Source organism: Oryctolagus cuniculus, chromosome 8 (assembly GCF_964237555.1).
Source record: "Oryctolagus cuniculus chromosome 8, mOryCun1.1, whole genome shotgun sequence".
Taxonomy (NCBI): Eukaryota; Metazoa; Chordata; class Mammalia; order Lagomorpha; family Leporidae; genus Oryctolagus; species Oryctolagus cuniculus.
This window is the reverse complement of record NC_091439.1, coordinates 87,414,480-87,439,753: the sequence shown is the minus strand read 5'-3', so window position 1 is coordinate 87,439,753 and position 25,274 is coordinate 87,414,480. Positions and strand designations below refer to the sequence as shown.

Here is a 25,274-nt window from a genome sequence, read left to right as displayed (position 1 = left end):
GGACAGTTGTTCTTGGGAAGAACTCATGCAGTTTAGAGTCATCAGAACTTCAGAATCCACTGTCTGGATTCCAGAGCTGAGTGGAGAAGATTAAGTAAACCTCCCACCTTTTTTTTTTTTTTTTTTTGTAACTGTATTTAAGGTATATAAATTTCATGTACTTCATATGTACAGATTTGGGAACATAGTGATACTTCCCACTCTACCCTCTCTCTCCTCTGCTCTCACCCCTCCTCGTCCTTCCTCTCTTATTCTCTGAATTTTTATAAGGATCTACTTTTTACTTTTTACTCATAAGATTAACCCTATACTAAGTGAAGAGTTCAACAAATAGTATAAAGGAAAAAACAGTGTTCCTCAACAGTAGAGACAAGGGCTGCATGTAATCACTGTATCTCAAAATGTCAGCTTGACTTCCATACATTGTTGGTACTCTGTAACTCCCAATCAGGGAAAACATACGGTATTTGTCTTTTTGCGACTGGCTTATTTTACTAAGTATAATGGTTTCTAGTTGAATTCACTTTGTTGCAAATGACAGGTTTCTCTTTTTTTAAGATTTATTTATTTTATTTGAAAGTCAGAGTTACAGAGAGAGAGGCAGAGAGAGAGAGGTCTTCCATCTGCTGGTTCACTCCCCAGTTGGCCACAACGGCCAGAGCGGCACCAATCTGAAGCCAGGAGCTAGGATCTTCTTCTGGGTCTCCCTCGTGGATGCAGGGGCCCAAGGACTTGGGCCATTTTCTACTGCTTTCCCAGACCATAGCAGAGAGATGGACAGGAAGTAGAGCAGCCAGGTCTTGAACCAGCGCCCATATGGGATGCCGGCATGGCAGGCGGCGGCTTAATCCACTATGCCACAGTGCTGACCTCATGGATTTCATTCTTTTTTACAACTGAGTAGTACACCATGGTGTATATATATCATAATTTCTTTATCCAGTAAATAGATGATTGATATCTGGGTGGATTCCATGTCTTAGCTATCGTGAATTGATCTATAAAAAAAACATGAAATTTCCCACCTTTAGCCAAGAAGACCCCTCAGCAGCTGCAATGTGGCCCATAAATCCCACCATTGAGCTCCTTGAGTGGCTGAGAAGGCCTTGGAGAAGGGACAGGCAGCTCCCACAGGCAGTTGTGAATGTTTTCATTCCTTCCTAGATAATTCATACTGTGCCCTGACATAAAGAATTCAAACAGCACTGTGGGTATGTTATGAACATTGCATCTTCTCCCAATCCCCCAGTTCCCCTTGCTGGAGACTGTCATTATAACCAGCGTATGTGTGTCAGGGTGGGAGGAGGGGAGGCAGGGAAGCAGAGAGATTCTCCTTCAGGAGAAATGCAGAAATAAGCATCCAAAATGGCAGTATCGTATTTTAGGGACAGAGTGAAGTGTAACTTCCGTGAATGAAAATTCACCCCTTTTCATCTGCAGTTCTTTGAGTTGTGACAGAGGCGAGCAGTGATGCTACTCCCCCTTACCCCCACTCCAAGTGCTAAGCAGCGCTAACACCCTAGAGACTTCTCACAAACTCCTGGGTAGTCACTCTTTCTCCAGTCCCAAGCCTTGGTGACCACTGATCTGTTTTCTGTGTCTGAAGTTTTACCCTCTCCAGAATGTCCATAATATGTTCCATTTTGAGTCCAATTTCCTTCACTTAGGAACATGCACTTGAGAGTCTCCCATGTTGCATGTATGAGCAGTCCACTCCATTCATTGCTGAGTAATTTCCCTTGTTTGTTTATCCATTCACCTGTTGAATGACATTTGCATAGTGTCAAGGTTTTGGCTGTAGAGTGGCTATAAAGACTTGCATATAGGTTTTTGTGCAAATATAGGTTTTGATTTCTCTCTGGTAAATACAGAGTCGGATTGCTGAGTCATGGTAAGTAGATGGTTGGTATTGTCAAGTTGTTTTTTTTTTTTTTAGTTATTCTCGTAGGTGTATAGTACTATCTTGTGGTTTAAAACAATTTCCCTAAGAGTGGCAAGACACCAACTATGAGAAAATATTCACAAAAAATTATCTACTTAAAGGACTGTTAACTAAACTATAGAAAGAACTCTGAGCTTAACAAGAATAAACCAGGCTGTTTTCAAAAGGGACTAATAGCCTGCACAGACAATGATACCTGAGTTTTGTCAAAACTCAAAAGTTTAATGCCAAGAGTGAACCCTAGTGTAAAGTGTGGACTTTGGATGTTAATGATGATTCAATGTGTTCATCTGTTATAACTGGTGTACTGATGCAGGATGTTGATGGTGGGGAAGGTCACTCTTGTGTAGGGATGGATAATGCACTTTCTACTCAAATTTTCTGTGAACCTAAAACTGCTTAAAATAATAAAGTTATTAATAATAATGGGAAAAAAATAAAAGTTTCCCTAGTGACTATTGACACTGAGTTGTTTTAATAGTTTTTGCCATCCCTGTATCTTTTTTGGTGAGGTATTCATAATATTCAAATATTTTCCTTGTTTTTTATTGAGTTATTTCCCCCCTCTATTGTTGTTCTGAACAACATTTTGTGTTTGGCTAATATTTTATCCCAGGCTATTGCTTGTCTTTTGCTTCTTTTAACAATGTCTTTCAAAGAGCAATTGTTCTCCATTGTGAAGAGCTCCAACTTTAAGTAACAGTTCTTTTACAGAACATACTTTTAGTGCTGTGTCTAACAAATGTTTTCCTAAACCAAGGTTACAAAGATTTTCTTCTCTGTTTTCTTCCAAAAGTTTTATGGCTGTAAGTTTTTACATTCAAGTTTGTGATTTATAAAATGGTAACTTTTAAACTATGAACAAAATTATAAGTTATACATTTTATATTGCCATGTTACTGCAGAGTTTACAGTGATCCATTAAACATTATCTCATTGCCTCATAATCCAGTGGTTTTACTTCTGTTTTTATTTTGTAGATAAGGACACTGAGAATCAGGGGAATAAAGATATCACCCAAAGTCTATTATCTAGAGGAACCAGCATGCATCCTAAGACATTTGCATTATGCCACCTGTTTTATTTGCTGCAATAGGGGAATCTGTAAATTTTTCTTTTTCCTTAGTGAAGCAAAAAAGAAAGGAAACTCACTCTTCTTTGTGTTCTGGACAAGGCCTCTTATTCTTTAGCATGAAAGGATAGTTAATTTACCTGTGATGAGCAGAAAATGAATACAAAGCAGAAGTCCTGTAATATAATCCCAGCCCAGCACTTTCTAGCTCTTTGGCCTTTGGCCAAAAGCTGAAGGTTACGGGGCCTCATCTCGTGCATCTATAAGTAATGAAAATCCTCAGCGTACAAGATTGTTGAAACGATTAAATTAGATAAGATCTGTGAGAATGCCTATTAGAGTATCTGGCACATAGTAGATCGTATTAAATATTAATTTCTTTCTGACATATCTGCAATTTATCACACTTAGCTAGGAGACACCAGGAACACATATTTTGTTGCACTCTGATCATCACAGAGGATTCTATTTAGATTTTTCTTACCATGAGTCTATTTATTGATGGGCATTGGGAGTACAAACAGAAAAGAAAATGTTAAACAAAACACTTCTCATCTTTCAGGTAAGCGTCTGCAATGGGGTGCCGGTCGAGAGTGAATCCCAGAGAAGAATCCCAGCCCCTGCTCCCCTGAGGCACTGCGATTTCTACTTTCATTTACCCTTCCTCCCAGTAACAACTAACTTTTGCGTCCCTTCAGGATGCACATTCTAGTGTGGAAGAGCTTTGCCTACTTAATCTCTAATCTTCACACCAGACCTGCAATTTGTGAAACTGAGATGGAGTAACCTGTGTAAGATCACATGACGAGGGAGTGATGGGCCAGAGTTGGAACTCAAGCCTCCTCCAAGTCCATCTTCTGTTTCCATGTCTTACCTTGCTAACTTTCCATACCGGAGCCTAGCAGGCCACTGCCCGCTGTATGGCTGGGCTTACCGGAACTCACGATCCTTAGCAAGTCCACTTTCAGCCTTCTGGAGTATGCTTAGCTCTTTTCATCTTTTTTCCACTGGGCTGGTTGTAGGACCATAAGTCAACTCAGTAGCTCATCTCAGCCTGTTTTCCCGTTTCTCACCTTTGTCTTCTGCCATGCTACCCACAATTAGACTCCAGTATGGGTGTGAGTAAGGCCAGCTGGGCAGGATAAGAATGGCCCTGTTGCCACTGCAGCACTACAGCCCCCATGTATGCAATGGTGTCATACCTGCTCATTAGCTCGGAAGAGCCAGGGGCAGGCGTTCTAAATCTCTGGGCCAACCATTGCTCCTGAAGAGGCCACTGCATTCCAGGCACGGGTGTTTACGTTCATTTTGTCAGTTATGGAGAAAGTGAGCAGGACGAGCGTGTGTATAGGACATTTTCTGTGCCTGCGCTGGTGCTCAGCATTGTGTTGGCTACAGAGTAATGAAGAGCAGAGTCCCACAGTCTATTTTGGGATGGAGACTTACAGAAATTAAAAGATAACTATAAATGGGTCATGTGTGTTAACTTTTCAGAGAGAGGTGCCAACCATCAGTGAATATGTAAGCCCCTGTGCCTTTCGCGGGTCATCTGTTTCATTTTTATGCACTCCATCAGTATAGAAAGAGAGAGGCTGGGCGGTCAGGGGAAACTGACTCCCAGAGCCAGGGCTATCCCTTCCTGAGGACTGTATTCCTTAAAGGGTTGTAGAGAGAGTGGTGTGAATACAAGCTCGAATGAAAGCACTACACGCGTGGATCTGCGGCTGCACACACCTTGTAGTGCACACCTTCTCTTCCCTCAGCCTCTCAAGGCACTGCAGCCTCCTTACACACAGGCATCGCTTCTGGGAAGCCGACTGTGGGAGGCGCCACTCTCTTCTCTTTCTCTTTTTTTCTTTTCATGCACAGAGATAGACGGGATGGTATCTTGTTCAAGAGGGGGGAAAGGAGTATTTTATAATGCAAGATGGCCGTGGGGCTGATTAAGTCAGGACAGAAGCTAAATAGTAGCACTTTAACTTCTAGCCTCCTTCCTCCAACCCTTTGCCCTTTCCCTAGCAACCAGCATCCTTTCATTGCTCCTGCCTTTAACAGCATTTCACTGGATTCCAGACCCCAGGGCTGGGCTTAAAGCCCACGTTGTACATTTTCCTTTAGGTGTGCTTTTTTAGAGGCACTTCTGGCTTTTTCTTTAGTAATAATTGGTAACTCTTTGGCTCCATTCAGAGGATGGGATGGTTTCCATTTTTCTTGAGCCAACAGGTGGGAACAGGAGTGGGCAGGAGGCAAACAGAGCTTTCAACAGACTGGCTTGCAGAGTGCTCTGGTGCTCGCACCAGCCCCTTCTGGTTTCTTCTTCTCAGGTTTGGCAGGGCACAACCAGGAGGTGGCCAAGAAATAGGTGGTTATGTTTTCGGGTCAGCTTCCTGCTATCCCAATGGCTAATTCTACCTCAGGAGACTTGGACATGACTCTTGGCATTGATTGTGAAGAAATTAATAATCAGAAGTCAACAAAATGTTAGTCTTGGGGATGTATTTTAATGTAGAACATTATAATAGAAATTATAGGAAATAAAGAAGTCTAAAAAAGGATCCTTCCTGTCTAGAAGGTAGAGTTAGGGAGGAAATACAAACCATCATATCCTAATTCTTTGCAAAACGTGAGTTGCCTTCCATGGGCAGATGCTGTACTGAGTATCCTGCATACATTATCTCATTACAATTATATGAGGCCATGAGTTATAGAAGAAGAGGTAACAACACTACAGCAGCAGCCATGGACTAGGCACCCACTGGCCAAATCCAGCCTGTGGTTATGTCTTGTTTGGTCCATACAATTTTGCCTTCTGTGGAATTTCTCCTTACTATTTTATTTGGTTGCTATTTGTAAATGCAGGAGAAAAATGCAAGGGAAAAATGCACATCTCTTTGTTGGAAAATAAGCTTTGCAACAAAAGACTGGCGGCTCTGAACAGAGCCGGCTCTTTTTCCTTGGCCAGGGTCCTCACTCCTCCCTGTTGTTTCCCTGGACGCAAGGCTCATGTGAGTGGCCATTTGTCATCAGACTTGCACTGCTATTGGCTTTATTGTTGCCTAGGAGGAAAGCGAACTCTTTCGAGTATCCAAATCACCATCACAATTTTTCTCACACCTGACCCATTTCTTTACTTGTATTGCCTGCCTGCCTGGGATGAGGCTAAGCAAAGACAGGCACAATTGACTTAATCCATTTCATTGGAACTGCCCTCACAGTGAAGCAGTTCCCTTGCCCTGAGAGTGACAGCCATGCCTTGCTGCCCGCGATCTGTCAACCTGCTCCTGCAGTGTAGCCCTCTCGCGGCCACTGCATCCCTCTGTCTCCCACTAATGACGCCACCCTCTGCTCACCCAGTGCCCAGCATGCAGTTTGGCAAGGATCTGCTCCTGGTGAAGGAGAAGGAGGGCGTCCTGCATGTTCCTATCATCCGGAGTGGAGACCTGAGCTATGAGTCGTCCGTGAGGTGCTATACTCAGAGCCACACGGCTCAGGTCATGGAGGATTTTGAGGAGAGAAGAAATGCAGACTCTTCCCGGATCACATTTCTGAAAGGGGAGAAGGTAAGTGATTTGTGGTGGCCTCAGACGGGAATCCCGTCTTCCTGTTCCCTGTGCCTATCCATGGCACTTTAGACCAGTTCTAAGCATTCTCAGAATTTCCTTGCTAAATGACCTTTGTAATAATGTTATCTATTCCATTCTATCTTGTCTCCAACTTACAACCAAAGATATATGTGAGGAGCCTTCAAAATTTCATGAAAATACACATGAAATTAATGTGCATGGATTTCAAAAAGTTTTGGACCAAAATAGGCTTATTTTTTATTTCAATTTTTCCACAAACTTTAGGTAGTTCCCTTGTATAGATTTGTTTAGCTGGGAAGGTTAAGGTCTTGGGTAACACTTTTGGAACTTAGCAGAATCAAATGGATGAGGCTTCATTGTAATCTATGTTAGAAATAAACAGACTGCTGATGTTACTGAGAGAGGAAGAGACAGTCCTCTACTACCTGGGTCCCTGACCCAGGGTGACATACATCCTAGTACAGGACCAAATAGGCAGCAGTTGAGCAGATTCAAGTCAATGGGGTATTCTCCTGGCAATGTACATGAAAAGTCAGGCATAGGGACATAGGAACTCCTGAGAAACTCATCACTAACTACGGTTGCATCATAAATACTATTGAACCAAAGCCTGCAACCTCTGCAAATTCTGTGTGCATCAAAAGTATATGCTGAATAAGAAACCCATCTGCCCTTCTCTGGATCCCAGTTTCAGAAGACTGACTCAATGCTATCCCCTGGTTCAAGTGCACAGTCCTCACTGGTCAGTACAAGGTCCTACTATTATTTTTGTCTATTTTATGCCAGTTCTCCAGTCCAACTGCCTGCCCAGCCTATTGTGTTTAAAGTGTTATCTCTTGATTTATATTTGTTCCTAAAAATAATTATTTTCTATGTATGATTTTTAATTTATGAAATTATGGTAAGTCTTTTAATTTCTTTTACTGTTTTACTAAGCCATTTGTATATTTCTAAAGGTTTTTTATTTATTTGAAAGGCAGAGTTACAGATTGAGAGAGAAAGAGAAAGAGGTCTTCCATTAGCTGGTTCAATCCCCAAATGGCTGCAATGCCCAGAGCTGGGCTGATCTGAAGCCAGGAGCCATGAGCCTCTTCTGGGTCTCCCACATGGGTCCAGGGGCCCAAGCACTTGGGCCATCCTCTGCTGCATTCCCAGGCCATTAGCAGGGAGCCCCACTTCCAATGGAGCAGCCAGGACTCCAACCAGTGCCCACATGGGATGCCAGCACTGCAAGAAGAGGCTTAACCTACTATGCCACAGTGCCAGCCCCCATATAGCCCTTTTAATATGATAGGAGAGAGGTCCAAAAGGGCCCAACTGAAAGTATTCCAGTTGGTATTATATGATTCCAGAATAGAGGCTGCTATGTAGAATGCTGTGACTCTAATTACACTTCCTTGAAAATGCAGTCCTCAGTAGAGAATAATCAGTTTGACAAACACTTGCTTTGTTGTCATCAAATAAGGATTGGGATTACAATACTTTGCAGTTTTCAGTTTTCATACCATTTGTCCTCAGCTTTCAGAGTTCTTTAACTTTTAAAGATATCTTCAACCTGACACAAAGCCTTTCAAAGTTCCCTATAAGATTACTTAATTTTTACAGAGGAATACAAACATTACTCAGCTCTCTAGAAGTCTAATCAGTATGTTAAACACTGATCATCAGAAATCTAGCTATTACAACATGTGCAAAAGTATTAAGTAGCGCAGACAAAATGTAGAAAAGCACATAAATATTTCACATGTGTCTTTAGATGTTTGCCTTATTGCTCTTTGTCTTTTTCTTTTTTTTTTCTTTTTTTTTAACTTTTATTTAATGAATATAAATTTCCAAAGTACAGAATATGGATTACAATGGCTTCCCCCCCATAACTTCCCTCCAACCCGCAACCCTCCCCTTATCCACTCCCTTTCCCCTTCCATTCACATCAAGATACATTTTCAATTCTCTTTATATACAGAAGATCAGTTTAGCATACATTAAGTAAAGATTTCAACAGTTTGCTCCCACACAGAAACATAAAGTGAAAAATACTGTTTGAGTACTAGTTATAGCATTAAATCTCAATGTACAGCACACTAAGGACAAAGATCCTACATGAGGAGTAAGTGCACAGTGACTCCTGTTGATGACTTAACAAATTGACACTCTTGTTTATGGCCTCAGTAATCACCCTAGGCTCTTGTCATGAGCTGCCAAGGCTATGGAAGCCCCCTGAGTTCACCGACTCTGATCATATTTAGACGAGGCCATGGTCAAAGTGGAAGTTCTCTCCTCCCTTCAGAGAAAGGTACCTCCTTCTTTGACCCATTCTTTCCACTGGGAACTCACTCGCGGAGATCTTTCATTTAGGGTTTTTTTTTTTTTTTCCCCCAGAGTGTCTTGGCTTTCCATGCCTGAAATACTCTCATGGGCATTTCAGCCGGATCCGCATGCCTTAAGGGCTGATTCTGAGGCCAGAGTGCTGTTTAGGACATCTGCCATTCTATGGGTCTGCTGTGTATCTCACTTCCCATGTTGGATCATTCTCTCCCTTTTTTATTCTATCAGATAGTATTTGCAGACACTAGTCTTGTTTATGTGATCCCTTTGGTTCTTAGTCCTATCATTATGATCAATTGTGAACAGAAATTGATCACTGGGACTAGTGAGATGGCATTGGTACATGCCACCTCGATGGGATTGAATTCGAATCCCCTGGTATGTTTCTAACTCTACTGTTTGAGGTAAGTCAGCTTGAGCATGTCCCGAATTGCACATCTCTTCCCTCTCTTATTCCCACTCTTATATTGAACAGCGATCACTTTTCAGTTAAGTTTCAGCACTTAAGAAGAATTGTGTATTGATTACAGTATTCAACCAAAAGTATTAAGTAGAACAAACAAAAAAAATACTAAGAGGGATAACATATTAAGCTGCTCATCAACAGTCAGAGTGAGGGCTGATCAAGTCACCATTTCTCATAGTGTTCATTTCACTTTAACAGGTTTCCTTTTTGGTGCTCAGTTAGTTGTCACCTATCAAGGAGAACAAGTGGTATTTGTCCCTTTGGGATTGGCTTATTTCACTCAACATAATGTTTTCCAAATTCCTAACAGGGATCACTTTTCAGTTAAAATTTAAACACCTAAGAATAATTGTGTGTTAATTACAGAGTTCAACCAATGGTACTAAAACAAAAAACTAAAATGGATAAAGCATTACATTGTACATCAACCGTCAGGACAAGAGCTGATCAAGTCACTGTTTCTCATATTGCTCTTTGGTTTTTGGAAGTCATCACCAAGACATCAGAATTGTTAAGTGTATCTAAATACAATTCTTGCCACATAGGGAGGTGGCACTGAGGCATGAACTGTCGAATTTTAAACATTCTGTTTTATGAACAAAATTGTTTGAATCATTTTGAATGTGTGTTCTTTGATGCTAAAAGAAGCAATTTTCTAGAAAAATCAGGTGGGTTACTGACATCTTGCAGCGAATGTTAACCTATTTGTGCCACTGGCTCTAGGTGAAGAACTGTACTGTCTACATCCATGATGACTCCATGTTTGAGCCAGAGGAGCAGTTCAAGGTCTACCTTGGCCACCCTCTTGGAAACCACTGGAGTGGAGCTAGAGTCGGAAAGAATAACATGGCCACCATCACCATATCCAACGATGAAGATGGTAACACGTGAAACTGCCCTTAGTTACGCTTGGGTTGCTGGGATAAGAACTTGCATTTTACTAACAATGTCATCAGTAGTGATGCACTATAAAATGCCTACTGATAATCTCTGAATATTTGTATCAAATGTTAGCTGCAAATGATCACTCTCTATAGGGCTCCGGTAAGCTCCTGGGAGGTTTTATCTCATTATTCCCTACCGCAGGGCCACATCATAATGATGAATATGGTTAAAAGCTAGGACAGATGCACTAAGGCAAAGAAAGAATGAAAACTAAGTCACTGTACTCAGGAGCAGGAAGTACAATCAGCAGCAACTGAATCCAATGAACTCATTAAAACACTGCTACCTTTTCAGAAAAGTCCACTTCCTCACAATTTCTCAGCTTTTTTCTCTCTCATTGATTTAGCCTACTGGCCTAAACATCAACCAAAAAACAAAAAAACAAACAAAAAAACTTTAAATTCTGGAGTCAGATGTTAGCAAAGAATGACCTCAGCATCCAGGAAACAAAAACTGTTTCACAGGACAAATGATTTTACTCAAATAAATATTTTGATGAGTTAATGGATAAAATTATAAATAGTATAACAGTTTTGAATATTTATTGTAATTCCAAGACTTATGTTAAGCATATTATATCACTGTTCATTTAATCCTGGCAGTATTTTCTTGAAGTAGGTGCTGTTGTCCCTGTATTATAGGTCAAAAAGCTGAACCTCAGCATAGTTAATTCATTTGCACTCTCAGATACACAGCACTAGGCAAAACTGGATGCAAACCACATTTTATCCCATTCTAGAAGCTGCATGCTTAACTACTCTGAGTCAATGAGATTCTTTAAAAAAAAAAAAAAAGATTTACTTACTTGAAAGGCAGAGTGACTGAGAGGGAGAAAGAGACATAGCGTCCATCTATGAAGAGCCAGCAGCCAGGAACTCTATCCTTGTCTCCCATATGGGTCACAGGGGCCCAAGCACTTGAGCTGTCTTCTGCCTTCCAAGCCATATCAGCAGGGAGCTGGATTGGAAGCAGAATGGTCTTGAGCAGAGACCTGAACCAGCATTCTGATGTGGGATGCCAGTGTCGCCAACACTGGCTTACCCTACTATACCACAACACCAGTCCCAAGTCAGTGAGACCCTAAGCATTTCTAGTGAGAAATCTGTAACTAACATGGACATCAGGTAAAATAAGAAAAGCCAGCCTTGAGATTAAATTAGTCCTTTACCCTAAGAAACAGATCCTCAGTCAAACCTCTCCCAGAACACAGAAACACAACGGAGGCTCAGAAAAGTAACAAATTCACAGCTACAGTAAACATCTTAGGTTTCAGAGAGCGCCTTCTCACTAAAAACTGTAAAGTCTCAAACGAGACATCTTCTACAATTGGAAAGATTTGTCTTCCTGAAAGGGAAACAGAGATTAAAAACAGCTGTAATATTCAGTGATGTACTAAAAATAGTATATAGTTTGTAACTGCTCTCAATTTTCCCAGATTTTTATCTCTACTACCACCACCACTCTCCTGCCCTTCCATATGCTTTGAACTTTTTGTAAAAAGCAACATAGTATGAGTGATCATTTCCTAGCAATAAGAATATTACCTTAAACCAGATTGTATGAGGTGGTCTTGTGCTCTTAAGTTATCACTATAGCCATTCACTAAAACTACCCATACTTATGTAAGTAGCATGAGAAGTTAGGCACTGGGGAAGGGAGGAGAGGCATCTAAAAGGCCAGCGATGAGAGATGAATTTAGCAACTTTGAATATATGTAAATGAGATAAATTATAAACCGTAGAAATTCCTGTCCCATAAATGAAAAGTTGCTGGATGTTATCAGTCAATAGCTGTTTATGAGGGGCCTACTATGTCTCATCCCCTTGAAAAGTTGTACAAATTTAAAAACATTCTGTGAGCTAGAATACCAAGATGGAAACTTGGACTCTATGCATTTCAGGATCTGTATAAGTATTGCCCCCATTATATAGTTTTTAATAAAGAGAGATGTGCGAGAAAATTCCTACAAGATCTCAGGTAATGCCTGTTGCTAATGCATTGCCTAGCAATAAATACAGATTGATTTTTGTGACTGCAAGCCCTTTTGCCTATATTGTTAACTAATGGGAACAATTTCTTCTTGTTATTATGAGGGGTTTTCACAGGAGTCTGGATCCTTTGTGCTGTTCTTTTTTTATTATTTTTTTAAGACTTATTTATATGAGAGTCAGAATTACACACAGAGAGAGGAGGCAGAGAGACAGAGAGTGAGGTCAAGTCAGGAGCTTCTTCCAGGTCTCCCACGTGGGTACAGGGGCCCAAGGACTTGGGCCATCTTCTACTGCTTTCCAAGGCCATAGCAGAGGGCTGGATCAGAAGTGGAGCAGCCGGGTCTTGAACCAGAGCCCATATGGGAAGCCAGCACTGCAGGTGGCAGCTTTACCTGCTACACCACGCCCCCTTTGTACTATTCTAACCCGCTCTCCTGTCCCTAACTGTGTTTCCTCAGCCCCCACCATAGAGTTTGAAGAAGCTGCATATCAAGTCCGGGAACCTGCAGGACCAGATGCCATTGCAATTCTCAACATCAAGGTGATCCGCAGAGGGGATCAGAACAGGACCTCCAAGATTCGCTGTAGCACACGTGATGGGTCTGCCCAGTCTGGTGTGGATTATTACCCAAAGAGCCGAGTCTTGAAGTTCAATCCTGGTAATTGAATGTCAACCCCAATCTGTGGGCTCTAGTTCATGGAAAACAATAGTCCCAATAGCATAAAGCATTTATTAAGCACATATTTGAGATTGTAAGTAAAATTTTTAGTTAGTAGAAATGATATGGAAAAATAATAGGACCCTTACTTCAGAACATGCTGGACATTTTGGTTCATTTAAAAGGATTTGATTGAATGACAGGAACACCTGGTTTTAAATACACACACACAGATCATTCAAATATTTGTTCAAAGAGCACTGTTCTGAGTCCATCAGAGAACACAGCAATCTGGAAGGTACAGTGCCTGTACTCAAGTGGTTTAACATCTGCCAGGAAATGGGATACGTGGTTATGGGCTTTCCACAAAAAATTTCTCCGAGGGAGAGAGAGAGAGGTGAGGCAATGAAGAGAGAAGGATGGTATTCAGGTCAAAATTAGCCACTTAACCATCTACCATATTAATTCAACGGATGGAAGGAGACAGGAAAGGGTTGAATTGTATGTGGTTTTTTCCCCAGAACCTTCTGGAGCACTGTGAAGGTAAAAGACTGGTGTAGATCCTGACCATTTGTCCTCTAGCTGGCAGCTGGCAAGAGCGTTAGGAGAGACATCCTGGCAGGGAAAAGGAGAAGAGGACTCCCTCAGAAATGATGCGAGCCATGGGTAGAGGGACCTGTGCACCTCTTTGGCCTCATTTGAGCTTTAAAAGGCATTTAGCTCCATCACTTGTGTGTCTGTGTGATGTCTGCTGGAAAGCTAGATGCCCTTCTCCCACCTGTGCAAAGCACCTCTATGTCAAGTCTCATTACCTTCTCCTTTCTGCATAAGGATCTAGAGGAAGCCAGGGCTAGGAGCAACCTGGCCCAGATGTCTGTGGGAGTGGAGGAAGGGGACCTTAACTACTGCCTGGGATAGCTGCACCTTCAGAGCATCATTCCACAGAAAAGGAGGGTGATTTCGAGGGCAGGAACCCTTCCCCTACCTGGCCACCAACCTAGCGTGTTATCACTGGTCTGGGAGGTAGACTCTGTGCTGCTGCTTCTCAGGGGACAGCTTTGAAGGGTGCCAACAACACGGGAGCTCATGCATACATGTAAGGAGAAAGAAAAATTAAGCAAAAAGAAAAGTCATAACCAGGATGAAGTGTACTTTGGATCACAGATTTTTATTACTGACAGCCAGTGTCAGGCAGGGGCCATTAATCCTCATATGATGCTTCATAGTAAATCTGCAACCTGGAGCCTCCACCACAGGTGGAATTTGGTCTGGAAGACAGATTCCTCTTTTGAGATGGGGCGAACATAATTAGCAGCACTGCAGTTAGAGAAAACCTCTGGAAGGAAAGGGGGTATTTGTATGTGATGTCCTTGCAGGGCCAACCTGCCCACTCTCGGATGCATCCCCTAAGAAGGCGCCTGCTCTCTTTTTCTCCTGTCTTTGATGAAGGTGTGGATCATATCTTTTTTAAAGTCGAGATCCTGTCCAACGAAGACCGGGAGTGGCACGAATCGTTCTCTCTAGTCCTCGGTCCAGATGACCCGGTGGAAGCAGTACTTGGGGACGTGACCACTGCCACGGTGACAATTCTAGACCAGGAGGCAGCAGGAAGCCTCATACTGCCAGCACCACCCATTGTGAGTTGCCTGCCCTGAAGGATTGCTGCTTCTATGTGTTCACTGATTTATATAGTGGTATATATCACCACATATTCACTATAGCAGATAAGAACTCAAGGGAGTGAGCCTTCAGATGCTCTAATTCTTTGTTAGTTTAGCCCAGTGATTCTCAGACACCAGCAGGTGCACCCCTTACCACCCACCCCACCCCACCCCACCCTCACACACAGAGGACATTTGGCAGTGTCTGGAGACATCTTTGGTTGCCACAAGTCACACTGGATGCCACTAGCATTGGTAGAAAACAGGGAGTCTGCTGGACAGCCTACAGAGCACAGGGCAGATCCCACGTCAAAAAGAATGACCGGCCACAGATGTCAGTAGGGCTGAGGGTGTCAGACTGTTCTGATACAAGACCAAGATCAAACCACGTGGATACCTTAGTCTGTTAAAGGTGGAAAGTACAATGCACTTGATCTCCTTTCTTTGGTGGGAGCTGGCACAGTAAGAGGTAATGCTACCTCATATCTATTATCCTGTATACCCACCACACATAGAGAATTAAGTATCAGCAGAACTGTGGTAAGCTGCTTCCCAGTTTGGGATGACAGAATGAATGTACTGGCTTTGCAATGAAGAGGAAAATACCTGGAGGTTGTCAAGGAAAATCTAACCCATAATAGTGAAGTAGCCAGAAGAAACCTTGTAACCTCCCCTGACAAGTCTCATGTATTAGACGACAAGGACTATTTTAAAATGTGATTTTTATTTGACCACAATGTGGTGCCAAATGTGCAACTGCTTACCATTAATAAATTAATGCAACTTTAAGCTATCGGTTGCCATTCATGAAGAGCTTTGGCTCCTGTGTGCAGGAAAATTATTTTTCCCATGAGAGGCAGGGCTGATTCAGGAATATGAGTAATAGGACAATAAAGCTTTCAGCTCAGGCAGTAGAATCATCTCCACCACCCTTCAAGAATTACAGCATCTTTTAGGGGTGGCTTATAAAGAACTGTAAAAACTATGGTTGCCATCTTGAAGAACCCCTAGAAGTTAGAGATCTTGAGTCTCTATGGGGGCAGGAAGCCTTTGTTCTCTGACCTTTCAGATACTCCACTTGGCTTGAAGCTTGGTTACTCTTTGGCAGGTGGTCACCCTTGCTGACTACGACCATGTGGAAGAGGTCTCCAAGGATGGAGCCAAGAAGTCGCCCTCTCCAGGCTACCCCTTGGTCTGTGTCACCCCCTGTGACCCTCACTTCCCCCGATACGCTGTCATGAAGGAGCGCTGCAGCGAGGCAGGCATCAATCAGACATCTGTGCAGTTCAGCTGGGAAGTGGCCGCCCCCACGGACGGCAATGGGGCCCGGTCACCCTTTGAGACCATCACTGACAACACGCCGTTCACCAGTGTGAACCACATGGTAGGTCTGGGGAGTGGGTCTGGGTGGAGATGAAGAGAACCCCCATTGTCCTTGCTCAGACTCTCAGTTTCCTTAAGGCCCCCATGACATTTGGAATGTAAAAATGCAAGTATACAGATGGTCCATTTTAATCTTTTTAAAAAACGATTTCATATGAAAGGCAGAGTGAATGAGAGATCACCCATCTGCTGGTTCACTTCCCAAGTGACCACAACAGCCAGGTTTGGGCCAGGCTGAAGCCAGGAGCCAGGAACTTTGGCAGGGTCTCCCACACAAGTGGAGGGGGCCCAAGCACTTAGGCCATATTCCTTTGCCATCCCAAGCACATTAGCAGGGAGCTGGATTGGAAGCAGAGCAGCCTGTACTCCATTCTAAGTACAGCATTCTGACATGGGATACCAGCGTCAGAGCCAATGGCTTAGCCTGCTGTGCCACACTGCCCACCCCAGTCTTTTATTCTTGTGTATAAGGAAAGTGTTGACAATGTTCATGGAGAATCCATATTATGAAAAACTATGCATAGATTTCAAATTTTTTGTTCCAAAATAAAGTTTTTTCATTCCCTTTTCCATGAACTTTCTGGAAACACCCTTGTGTAAAGATAAGTTAGTATAGTAGAAAAAACTACATTATTAGTCAGAAGACCTGCTTACAAGTCCTGATTCTATTTTCACCTATGTGGCGTTAAGAGGTTACTTGCCCTCTCTTGTCTCAATCTCAGCTTCTTCCACTGACCACTTTTCAAAGCAATGGACAGATATGACTTGTAGATGATACAGTGAGTCAGACTGCAGGCAGCCACATTAGTGGTCCCTGTTCTTTTCACGTATTTTCAGTCATTCAGGAAGCACTAGGCTATAAACTCCTGAAGGATGAGCATCCAGGCTTCTGCCCCATTTGTATACATCCCCAGGTGGCCAGCACATTGATGGCATGTGGTGGGGACTGCTTATTCAACCAAAGCACAGAACGGTTACCAAGGTGCTATGTGCATTTTTACAGGATGCCTTCAATGCCTTTTGGACTAAGTCTATGTATAAATAAATAGCAGCTAATTTTTTTTAAAAAGTTTAATGAGAAAATCTGTTTTAATTTTTAATGGACTTGAGTGAAAATTGTTTTCAAGGGTATAGATTATAAGGTTTGTGTGATTGCATTGTGGGAGGGCTCAGGCACACAGAACTGATTTTTCTTGTTACATACACCCCTTTGTGTATGTGTGTGCACACATACTACCTGAAGAGTCCTGGGGAGACTACATGGCCTCTGTGTTGATTGAGTTAGGCATTTGTGTAGCTTCTGCATCTTTGGGAACTGTAGAAAGAGCAGCAGGGGCCAGGAGGCATCAGAGGCCAAGTTCTCAGCTTGAAGACGATGCGTTATTGCAACTCTTCAGCTGAGGCAAGGGAAACGAAGGGATGAGAAATAAGTCCTGGGACGGAGGCATCTCCCCACTGTCTGTCCACACCAGGCTCTCAGCAACAGTGACTCAGAGGCCAGCTAGTCTTGCTGGAAGATCTGGAAAACAGTCTGGCACTCCTTAGGCTGAACCAAATGCATACAAAGAGCCATACTGTTGCTGGTAACCAGGAGCTTGGTTTTTTCCCAATGTCTATTGAGTTGGCTTATTGTCTGTCTGCCTTTTTTGCCTATGAATACTCACTGCTCTATCCCAGGCTCTGGTTCATGCTCGATAGTCAGTGATTATAGAATGAATGGGTGAGTACATAGACAGATGGGTGTTGGGTGGATGGGTGGAAAGATGAAGGGCCCTCACGGATTACTAGGTAGTAGGAGTTTCCTGTATCAGATAGGAAAATGCAGTATAAGAGTCTGCTCTTGTCATTTATGCAAGTCTGAAGTGCTTTATTCTCCTTGGTAGGTCCTGGATAGCATTTACTTCAGCAGGAGGTTCCACGTGCGTTGTGTGGCAAAAGCTGTGGACAAGGTGGGCCACGTGGGGACCCCCCTAAGGAGCAACATTGTGACCATCGGAACAGACAGTGCAATCTGCCACACCCCAGTGGTGGCTGGGACAGCCAGAGGCTTCCAGGCTCAGTCCTTCATCGCGACTTTGAAATACCTGGATGTCAAACACAAGGAGCATCCAAACAGGTCAGGCAGGTGGTACCTTCCACCATGACAGTGTGGGCTGACACTCGGGGAGCTGCCCGGGTGGGAGGCTTCAGTGATTGCTGCCATATCAATGAATGAATGATAAAAACACTTTCCAGGTCTGGACCCTAGCCTGTCTCCCCAATCTCATTTCCCTCACATAATCCTTTCCACCCACACAGCTTAACATGGAACTTCCCAAAGGCTTCAAACTTTTAGGCTGACCCTTCTACGCTGTTCTCCCCAACTCCAAATCTCTGATACTCCCTTTCCCTTGCTGTAGGTAAATCCCATCATCCTACAACACCTTGCTCAGAACGTGTCTTCTAGGGACACTTCTGTAATTTCCAATTTAATTTGGAGGCTCCTCCTCCTGGCTGCTGTAGCACCCACATTGCTGCTCTGTGCCCACAGCATATGGTGGGACCTAAAGGGAAGGGACCAGAAGTATGTATTTTGCATCTCCTCTACCTAGCACAGTGCCTGTTGGCACCCAAGAGGCATTCACCAAACATCTACTAGACAAGTAAGTAGTAACACTGTAAATACTATAAATCACTGGACTTTTCTTGTGCTTCATGAGTTAGATGGGAGATGGATACATGTCTTCTCTACATGCTTGTTAAACCCAACAGCATTTAATGCATACTTTTATGGGCAACTGAGTTCAGAAAAATGGTTCCTTTTCAAGGGGAAAAAATTGGCTTGAATGTGGGTTCAAGAACATGCAAATCCTTTTTTTCAAATAGAAAAAAAATTATTTTTGTTAAGGAGCAGTAACAGAAGTCCTCAGTGCACTCACTGACCGCTTCCTAGAGAATGGGCCATCCTCTTCACATCCAGGATTCTGCTTGCTCTTAGACATGTACCTGTTTGCTCAGAGAGACACACTGTGTAAACTCATAACACATTCTCCATAAACAAGCTGAAAATGTGAACTTGTACCGTGAAAAAGAATGCATCCCATAAGTACAGTTCTGTTATGCCGCAGTCTTAACCAATATTTATTAAGTTCATATTTTATTTAGAATTGTGTACTATACGCACTAGAGAGAGCAACGAAATGAAGGAAATGGTCCTTGTCCTCATAGTGGGGAGGCGGAATAAACAGAGTCTTAAAACACACAAGAAACAGCAGGCAATAGAAATAAGTTACAGACCTCCCGATTCAAAGGCCACCAAAGTGCACAGGGATATGGATCACAGGAGCTGGGTTTGCAGATTAATGCCAGCAAGGGCCCTAGGAGGTGTTGATGGGACTTGGAGGGAGGAGAGAGAAAGTGGCTCTCTCTGAGGGAGAAACAGTGTGAGTAGTACAGTGCTGTAAGTGCTAGGATATTTGTCTGGGTGCAGAAATTGGCCTTAGAATTGGCTCAATGGTATCTTTTTTACCCAAATACTTAAAAAAAAAGTCTCTGGCCAGCGCCGTGGCTCACTTGGCTAATCCTCCACCTGCAGCACTGGCACCCCAGATTCTAGTCCCGGTTGCTCCTCTTCCAGTCCAGCTCTGCTGTGGCCCTGAAGGGCAGCGGAGGATGGCCCAAGTGCTTGAGTCCCTGCACCCGCATGGGAGACCAGGAGGAAGTACTCTGCTCCTGGCTTTGGATCAGTGAGAAAAAAAAAAAACACTATGAAAAAAAAAGTCTCAACTCTACCCAACTTCCACATACATTCACTGTGATAGAGCAGGGAGCCAGCACCTGTCTCATCACTCAGCATTCACTGCTGAAAAAAGCGAAGCTTCCTCTTAGAGCAAAAGAAAGCTCTCAAGTAATGCATGGTTAGGAGAAAATATTTTCTTGCACAGAAAGAAAAAAAAAACAAAAAACAATGATTCCCAATCGCTCTCCGTCTTGAGTCTGGTGGATCCATGGGGCAGGACAGGAATCAATTCTAGGAACACATCTTGCACCCTCACGTTCAGAGAGAAATCCTACACAGAAAGCTTCGGGGGCGGGGGGGGAACTGCTGGATTCATTGGTGCAGCCAGATGTGTTGGTGAGAAGTGCAGCCTACTGTGCACAGCGTGCAGCTAAACACTCCTCTCTGCCCTTCTCATCTAGGATCCACATCTCGGTGCAGATCCCACACCAGGACGGAATGCTGCCCCTCGTGTCCACCATGCCACTGCACAACTTGCACTTCCTGTTATCCGAGTCCATCTACAGGCACCAGCATGTCTGCTCCAACTTAGTCACCACCCACGACCTCAGAGGTATCTCAGGTAAGCGTGAGTTCCTTGCTGGTTCCCCCATGCCAGTCCAGTGCAGTGACTTTCCAAGTAGAGCTAAGCAAGAACTCTGCTTTGCATGGTTTCTGGTCCTCAAAATATGCATGTTGGTGGTTGTCCTACTTGGCCAGCACCTAAATACAGGCAGTTCAGACTGCAAAGCGGACAGGAAATCACAAAGTCTTTGGCAGCAGACTTAGACTCAAATCCTTGTTCCGCAGCCTGTACCACTGAAGAAAACACCTTGACTTCCCTGAGCTCTATTGTGTTACCTCCACAGCACGAAGGTCACACTTGTACCAATCAGGCTGAGGATTCCATGCCTGACATTTTTAAAGTGCCTACCATGCTGCATTTCTAGTTCTTTCCCTCCCCTGTAGTGAGCATGCTTAGATCTGCCCTAAAATCCCATTATAGCATCCTCTTGGGAAAGCCCAAGTGCAGATGTTAGGGACTACAGGATAAGAGTTTGGAGTGCATAGTGGTTATTAGGGATCACCCCAGTTGCAGGGCAGGGGAGGAAGCAGGACCGGGCAGAGTGAGAAATCAAGCTGCAGTGTGGCTGCCAGAGCCAGTCAGCTGGACCTCTCAGAAGATCTGTGCTTCTTCTAAGTCTTTATAGCCCACTTGTCCTAGCGAGCACCTGACCTTGGGCCGAGCCGCCCGCTCTGCAGCTGCCGCAGACTGCAGGAGCCGACAGCTGAGACAGCGCTTCTCTGTGTCTGCCAAGCAGACATTTTACTATACAAAGAATCCTGTCCATTTCCATTTACCTTAGCAAGTGCATGGTAAATGTTTGCTTCCCCCTTCACAGCAGATGAATCATTTAACAGTGTTTTTGAAGGCAGAAATGCACTCATATGCTCTTTCATATTCATTAAGCATCACTTTGGGGAGTGATGGTCTCTTTATACAGTAGAAATTAGTTGAGTATAAATTATTCTTAAATCATTGAGCTACACATGAAAGTTTAATGGGCCCACATATGTAGCTAGTGGAAGAAACATACTATGTTTAAAGACCGAAACTTTGTACCTCTCCTACTTGAAGTATTTCCATTCACCACAGGTTAGTGAAGCATTTAGTCCCTTTAGGCAAAAGGTGGGATTATTGGTGTCCAGCATTCTGAGAAATGCATGAACTTTTCTGAAACTCTACACTCTTCTGAAACTCCCAGTAGGGTCCAGGGCTGGCCCTGTGATGCAGCAGGTTAAAGCCACAGCCTGCAGCACTAGCGTCCCAAAAAGGCACCAGTTTGAATTTTGGCTACTCCACTTCCCATCAAGCTCCCTGCTGATACACTTGGGAAAGCAAGCAAAGATGGCCCAAGTCCTTGAGCCCCTCACCCACTTGGGAGACCAAGAAGCAGCTCCTGGTTCCTGGCTTCAGCCTGCCCCAGCCTGGTCACTGCAGTCATTTGGGGGATGCACCAGCAGACAGAAGACCTCTCTCCCTGTCTTTCCTTCTCACACTGCCTTTCAAATCAATCAATCTTAAAAAAAAAAAAAAAAATTAGAACCCTAGCCATTTAAACATGCATCTGTACCCATCTCTCTCCTGCAGAAAGGTCTTCCATAATTTAGAACAGCTCACTTGCTTGGCAGCATTTGATGCAATAATTTTTGCCTGTAGCAGGTGAGGTTTAGTGAAGCACATTAGTGAGCTATCTACTCATTAATGCTAAATTAAGCCTCTTTTTTTTTTTTTGCAAGAATTCAAAAACCATAGGAGGGACAGGAGGGAATCAGATAATAAATTTGTCTTTTTTAAAATAAAATTCATCAATGGGTGTAGAGTTAGTTCATTCCTTTGGGGCTGACCATGAAGCCCAGGACAGGCTTGCCAGGTCCAACAAGCAGAGTTTCAGTGGGTTCCGAGTTCTGCTGATTTCATGGAATCATTTGTTTACCTTTTCTCTCCAGGTTCCTGCAGTCTCTTAGAGGTAGAGGCCTCCTTTGTTTTTTCTAAGATTTATTTAGTTAAGAGTTAGGAGGGAAGGGATGGGAGCAATTGGAAAAAGAGGTCTTCCATCCACTGGTTCACTCCCCAAATGGCTACAACAGCCAGGGCTGAGCCAGGCCAAAGCCAGGAACCAAGAACTCTATCCCAGTCCCCACGTGGGTGGCAGGAGCCCAAGTACTTGAGCCATCATCGGCCACTTCCCAGGCACATTAGCAGGGAGCTGGATCAGAAGCACGGCAGCCAGAACTTGAACCAGCGCTTGAGCATATGGGATGCCAGCACCCAAGCCTTGTTGCCACAATGCCCACCGCAGCGGCCTGCATTTAACATTAACAGGGGCAGCTCACAAGCACTCCACAAACTCCTCTCCCATTCACAGCGTGCGTTGCATGCCCTGGGTTGCTCTGAGTCTCGGATGGAGGACAGCTCTCTCCACATCACTAGGATGCATCCGTTCATCCCACCCTGCTTCTGGGCATCCACGGACCGAGTCACCATTGCTTGCCCTTCCTTCCCCGGCAGAGGCAGGGTTCCTGGACGACGTGGCCTATGACAGCACTGCCCTGGGTCCTGGCTATGACCGCCCCTTCCAGTTTGACCCCAGCGTGCGAGAGCTGAAGACCATCCAGCTCTACAAGCACCTCAACCTGAAGAGCTGTGTGTGGACCTTTGACGCCTACTATGACATGACTGAGTTGATCGACGTCTGTGGGGGCTCCGTGACTGCTGACTTTCAGGTGGGTGCTCCCGGGGCTTGTCTGAGGGTGTTACTCCCACCTCTGTTTGTTCCTGGAGCACTTCAGCTACCAGTTTGCAGGTAGAAGATGAGGTCCACCAACTAAGGGGATCTAAGTCCTTTGAACACAGTAGAGTCCCCCAAATCCTCTAAATCAAGGTATTGTGGGTATAGCGACCATCTGGTGCAGTCTTTTGTATAAATATTTAACATTTCCTTCCCCTGGGTATATATAGGAGGACTTCAACAATTTCATGGAAAGTGCATATTATTTTCTGAAAATGGATATATGGATTTCAAAATTTTTGCACCAAAATTTATCTCTTCATTCTATTTTTCAAAGACTCTTCAAAGTACCCTCATAGGTTTTACCTTCTGTGTGTAGTTTGGAAAGCAGAAAAGTTTCATGTTGGATGCTGAGGTTATTATTACATAGAAATGGTCTCTTTCCAACCCAGGGAAATAATTCAGGACAGCTGGTGATGCACCATAGGTAGTTGTCAAAAATACTTGGATTTCACACCTGTTCCAAACTGACAACTCTTGTAAAAATACATACTTGTAGGGGCCAGTGTTGTGGTGCAGTGAGCTATTAACACCAGCATCCCGTATCAACACCAGGATTTGAGTTCTGGCTGCTCTGCTTCCGATCCAGCTCCCTGCTAATGTGCCTGGGAAGGTAGTGGAAGATGGTCCAAGTGCCTAGGCCCTGTCACCCATATAGAAGGACCGGATGGAGCTCTGGGCTCTTGGCTTCTACCTGGACTAGCCCCAGCTGTGGCAGCCTTTGGGGAGTGAACCAGAGGATATAAGATATGTCTATCTCTCTTATTCTGCCTTTCAAATAAATAAATCACTTTTTGAAAGATTTATTTATTTATTTGAAGGCAAAGTTACAGAGAGGCAGAGAGAGAGAGAGAGAGAGAGAGAGGTCTTCCATCCACCGGTTTACTCCCCAGATGTCCGCAATGGCCAGAGCTGTGCCAATCCAAAGCCAGGAGCTTCTTCTGGGTCTCCCATGTGGGTGCAGGGGCCATCTTCTACTGCTTTCCCAGGTCATTAGCAGAGAGCTGGGTTGGAAGAAGAGCAGCCAGGACTCAAACCAGTGCCCATATAGGATGCCATTACTGCAGGCAGCAGCTTTACCCGCTACACCACAGCGCCAGCCCCAACAAATCATTTTAAAAAAAAAAACTTTCACTGGTTCAAGACTTAGCCAAGGCTGTGGCCAAGGTGTAACTTATAAACTTGAGTTGGAATACTGTATCTGCAAATAAAATTGGCACCATGTGCCCCCGTAACATATTATACTACATTTACTTTTAATAAAGGTTGTAACCCTTAAAAAAAACCTTTTAAATATTTCTAGCCATAAAACATTAATGGTAATGTAAAATTTTACAAGAAATCAGTCATAGAAGGACAGTTAAATATAGGGTCAAGGAGATTATACTAATCTGTCATCACAGAAAAATCGGCTGTAAAACAAATTCTTTTGGATTTTGAGCAGTTACCTCAGCGAGCTAAAACCTAGTTAGAGGTTTACTTGTCATTTCAGACCAGATTTAACCTCCCTATTTGAGGCACTTGTAGAGGGACTTCGAGCCATCAGTTACAAGAAAGTATCTTGGATGAAAATTTGGTTGGCTTTCTTCTATATGTCGCTCATGTTGGTTTCCCCCATTTGGTATACACTACTGCCCTCTACTGCATCGATCTTCAGGCATTTGGTTTTGTTTCTGCTTCTGCAGTTGCATAGCTTACAGTCACTATGCAAAATGCAAAACTGACTGCTCCCTTGGCCTCTCAAAATTTGGTATTCTCTGGTCATCATGATTTTGCTTCAATCACATTTTTGAATCTTTTTGTTTAGAACATCTGAAAGGCAAAGATATCTTATTACATATACTCCTTTTTTAAACCAACACAGACACATATCTCGTTGTCTGGTAGAAAGAATACTAGACAGAGAAAGAAGGTCTAGCTCCCACCTTCTGTGGCCATTATCAACACAGTTGATAAAGGTAGGACATAATTAGGGCATAAGCTCTCTGAACCTCATCTGAGACTGTCATGATCTCAATGTCGGAAGGCACCTAGCACAATATCTGGTATAAAAAGATATGAAGTAAATATTTTTAAGGGCTTCTGTTTTAAGTCACATCTGTTTTAGTTTTATTAAGTCACATCATGAGTGCTAAA

The 25,274-nt window shown here is 43.5% G+C and overlaps 1 protein-coding gene across 3 annotated transcripts in view; it reads left to right on the top strand.

Moving 5' to 3' along the window:
- The window catches only part of FRAS1 (Fraser extracellular matrix complex subunit 1), a 499,229-nt gene that overhangs the window by 434,839 nt on the left and 39,116 nt on the right, over window positions 1-25,274 (top strand). For all 3 annotated transcript variants that reach the window (XM_051820195.2, XM_051820194.2, XM_051820196.2), the window contains 8 exons: window positions 6,369-6,574; window positions 10,113-10,269; window positions 12,784-12,984; window positions 14,434-14,621; window positions 15,754-16,029; window positions 17,912-18,144; window positions 20,208-20,368; window positions 22,859-23,073. In XM_051820195.2, coding sequence (XP_051676155.2) covers window positions 6,369-6,574; window positions 10,113-10,269; window positions 12,784-12,984; window positions 14,434-14,621; window positions 15,754-16,029; window positions 17,912-18,144; window positions 20,208-20,368; window positions 22,859-23,073 — 1,637 coding nt within the window. The remainder of the gene's footprint in view (window positions 1-6,368; window positions 6,575-10,112; window positions 10,270-12,783; window positions 12,985-14,433; window positions 14,622-15,753; window positions 16,030-17,911; window positions 18,145-20,207; window positions 20,369-22,858; window positions 23,074-25,274) is intronic.